Source organism: Otolemur garnettii, unplaced genomic scaffold (genome assembly GCF_000181295.1).
Source record: "Otolemur garnettii isolate 467f Iridium unplaced genomic scaffold, OtoGar3 scaffold00108, whole genome shotgun sequence".
In the NCBI taxonomy this organism is placed as follows: Eukaryota; Metazoa; Chordata; class Mammalia; order Primates; family Galagidae; genus Otolemur; species Otolemur garnettii.
In genome coordinates, this window is record NW_003852503.1 from 5996373 (window position 1) to 6000366 (window position 3994).

At 48.4% G+C, this 3994-nt stretch overlaps 1 protein-coding gene across 1 annotated transcript in view; it reads right to left on the minus strand.

The window, feature by feature from the left end:
• Nucleotides 1–3594, minus strand: part of ARCN1 (archain 1) — a 34568-nt gene extending 30974 nt beyond the window's left edge. Inside the window, exon 1 of the mRNA XM_003796845.3 lies at nucleotides 3407–3594. Coding sequence (XP_003796893.1) covers nucleotides 3407–3409 — 3 coding nt within the window. The 5' untranslated portion in view covers nucleotides 3410–3594. The remainder of the gene's footprint in view (nucleotides 1–3406) is intronic.
• Nucleotides 3595–3994: the final 400 nt, after the last annotated feature.

Here is a 3994-nt window from a genome sequence, read left to right on the forward strand (position 1 = left end):
GCCTCCCAAGTAGCTGGGACTACAGGCGCCTGCCACAACACTCGGCTATTTTTTGGTTGCAGCCATCGTTTTGGCGGGCCCAGGCTGGATTCGAACCCGCCAACTTAGGTATATGTGGCTGGCGCCTTAGCCACTTGAGCGACAGGCGTCGAGCCCACATTTTTTTTTAAAAATGGAGACAGTGTCTTGCTCTATTACCTGGGCTATAGTATTATGGTGTCAGCCTAGCTCACAGCAACCTCAAACTCCTGGGTTCAAGTGATCCTCTTGCCTCACCCTCCTGAGTACCTAAAGGCACCGGACACAATGCCTGGCTATTTTTTTTTAATTTTTAGTAGAGTTGGGGGGTCTCACTCTTGCTCAGGCTGTTGTGAAGCTCCTAAGCTCAAGAAATCTGCCAGCCTCCTAGGGTGCTGGCCTCACGGCCTCCTAGAATGCTAGGATTACAGGCATGAACCACCAAACCTAGCCCATATACTTATTTTTTAAGAGACAGGGTCTCACTCTGTCACTCAGGCTGGAGTGCAATCATAGTTTACAGCAGTCTCAAACTCCTAACTCAAGAGATCCTCCCAACTTTGTCTTTGACTACAACTACAGGCATGTGCCATGAAATGTATTTTTAAAAAAGATGGAAAGGGCTCGGCACCTGTGGCTCAAGCGGCTAAGGCGCCAGCCACATACACCTAAGGTGGCAGGTTCGAATCCTCAGCCCGGGCCCGCCAAACAACGATGGCTGTAACCAAAAAAAATGGCCAGGCGTTGTGGCCGGCACCTGTAGTCCCAGCTACTTGGGAGGCTGAGGCAGGAGACTCACTTGAGCCCAGGAGTTGGAGGTTTCTGTGAGCGTGATGCCATGGCACTCTACCCAGGGGGATAGCTTGAGGCTCCATCTCAAAAGAAAAAAAGAAAGATGGAAAGAAGGGCTGGGGGCTCACACCTATAATCCTAGCTATCTCAGAGGGCTTCTTGAGGCCAGGAGTTCAAGACCAGTTTGGGCAATACAGCAAGACCCTCATCTCTACAAAAAAATTCTAAAAGTTAGCAGGTAATGTGTGCACCACATTACCTCAATACTGAACTTCCTTGTGGAATTTTTTTTTTTAATTTTTTGGAAATTTTATGTCCAACACAGAAGTTTTAGGAGGCAAGCCTGACTGATGCAATTTATATAACTGAGGTTGAAAAAAACCTTTCAGTGGTCTAAAGCCCAAGCATGAATTCTCCCATTATCATAGTCCTCATCTAAAGGGCTTCTTGGGAGGCTGAGGCAGGAGGATGGCTTGAACCCAGGAGTTAGAGATTACAATGAGCTATGATTAGTATACTACACTCATGCCTGGGCAACAGAACAAGATCCTGTCTCTTTTTTTGTTGCTGTTGTTGAGACAGAGTCTCACTTTGTTACCCTGAGTAGAGTGCTCTGGCGTCACAGCTCACAGCAACCTCAAACTCTCAGTTTAAGCGATTCTCCCAAGTAGCTAGGACTATAGGCACTGGCCACAACAACCGGCTATTTTTAGATACCAGGCCTGCTCTTGCTCAGGCTGGTCTAGAACTTGTGAGCTCAGGCAATCCACCCACCTTGGCCTCCCAGAATGCTGGGATTATAGGCTTGAACCACTAGCCTGGCCAAGATCCTATCTCTTAAAAAAAGAAAAAATGGAGAAAAGATGATTAGTTGTATGACAAAATAAGTATACTGAAATGTTAATGATTATTCACTGTAAAGTTCTTTTCCAGATGTTTAAAAATTTTTAATAAACTATTGAGGAAAAACAAACTTTTATAAGTTTTGATACAACTTTTTTTTTTTTTTTTTGAGACAGAGTCTCACTATGTTGCCCTCAGTAGAGTTTCTGGCATCACAGCTCACAGCAACCTCCAGCTCTTGGGCTTAACTGATTCTCTTGTCTCAGCCTCCCAAGTAGCTGAGACTACAGGTACCCACCATAATGCCCAGCTATTTTTTGGTTGCAGCTGTCATTGTTGTTTAGCAGGTTTGGGCCAGGCTTGAATCCACCAGCCTTGGTGTATGTGGCCGGCACCCTATTCACTGAGCTAGGGGCACCGCCAAGAAAACAGGAGTTTCAAAATTATTAGCACAATCTGGAGCTTCCGAGTAGAATTTAAAAAAAAATTTTTTTTGGAAATTTTACATCCAACACAAAAGTTTTAGGAGGCAAGCCTGACTGATGTAATTTATGTAACTGAGGCTGAAAAAACAACCTTTCAGTGGTTTAAAGCCTAAACATGAATCCTCTCACTATCCATGTTCTCCTCTAAAGGGCTGTCAACAGAACTTAAGACTGGGACCAAATTACACTGTTGTCATCTCATGGGTATGTAGGAAGAAGCTTTAAAATGAAATTATTGAAAAAAAAAAAAAGAGAACAGAACATCCTTCAAAAGATTAAAGGGTACAGGTGCACTAAAAAAATGAATTACTAGTTCGTCTAAGCCGAAAGAATGTCTTCTACTTCATGAATAACTACAAATCTCAGCGATAAAGCAAGATTTAGTGGAGTCAGCAGTTCTGACTTCCCCCATCTTCACCACATTAATTTATCCTATCTCTGTAACAGATGAAGACATAAAGATAATGGAACTGACAGCAAGTAACAGGTCCCATAATATAACCCACCCCTCTTACTCCACCTCCTGCGAGACATCTGATTAGGATATGCCACATGCACACTTTACTCCACTCCAACAGTAAGTTCCTTGAAGAAAGAAACCCCGTCTTCTCCATAACCCGTTCACATTTTCCCAGTGCTATATACACGTCCTACACTAACCACACTGACAAATGGACACACGTAAGTTATACAGAAGAAGCGGGAGGTTTCAGGGGCACTGGGGTCCCATAAATTAGTACTACAAGTTACTCCTCATTCTGTGGCTCTACTTCCCCCTTCGAACAAACAAAAGAAAAATTCTTCAACACCAGTGGATTTGGATTTCGACTATCACGCCAACCAAACCCTGGGGTTGGGAGCAGAAAAACGGCACCTCCTGAGAGGGGCCCAGCCTGCCGAGCCTAAGCGCCGGGGAACCTGCTGGACGGCAGCTTCAAGGTCCGCAGAGCGGGGCCCACACGGCAGCCAGGACAAGGTTCGCGCAGAGCAAAAATCCCAGGCCGTCCCGGGAGGAAAGGGAGTCCAGCCGGTCGGGAGCGTGCGGAGGTGGCACAACCACCGGGGAGCAGGAGGCAGCTCCCTCGTATCCCCCGGGCAGCTGGGCAGAGGGCAGGGGAGGCCACACTGCTCCCGGAGCCCGAAGAGCAACACCCGGCTCTAGACCCTCGGGGCGGGGCTCCTCTGGCCCCGGTACCAGGCCGGCTCGCGGCGAGAGGCGGGGAGCGGAGCTCGGCCCGCGGGAGTTCGGGTCCTGGCTCGAATCTTACCATGGTGAGGTCGGTGGGGAGGCGCGCCCGTGCTCCGGCTCCACTGGGGTTAGGGCTCGGGTCAGGGGAAGGGGAGCACCGGTCGCTCTGGACCCGCTGCCCCCCTGACAGGAGCCGCTGCCGCTTCGCCTCTTGCCAAGATGGCGGTCCCGAGCCACGTCGTCAACCGGAAACGGCACGGGTCAAAGGGCAGTGGGCGGGGCCAGTGGGAAGGGGGAAATGGTGGGTACTGGGTTGCTGCTCAGGCCTGGTACAGGTGTGGTGGGGATTTCGCCCCAGCGACCCTAGCTGTGGAACCTCATATCGCTGTTTTTGCACTGCCACCATTTATTCTGCGTTACCTCTTACAATTTATAAAGTTGCTCTCCCGACCACTATCATTTAATATAAGAAATAACCCGCTTGCATAAGGGACGAGTATCCAGAATATATGAAGAACTCTTACAACTCATCAATAAATGACACGGAATTGCAATTTAAAAATGGGCAAAGGGCAACTGAGGTGGCACAAGCCTGGAGTCTCAGCTACTTGGGAGGCTGAGGTAGGAGGATGGCTTGAGCTCAAGAGTTTGAGGTTACTGTGAGCTT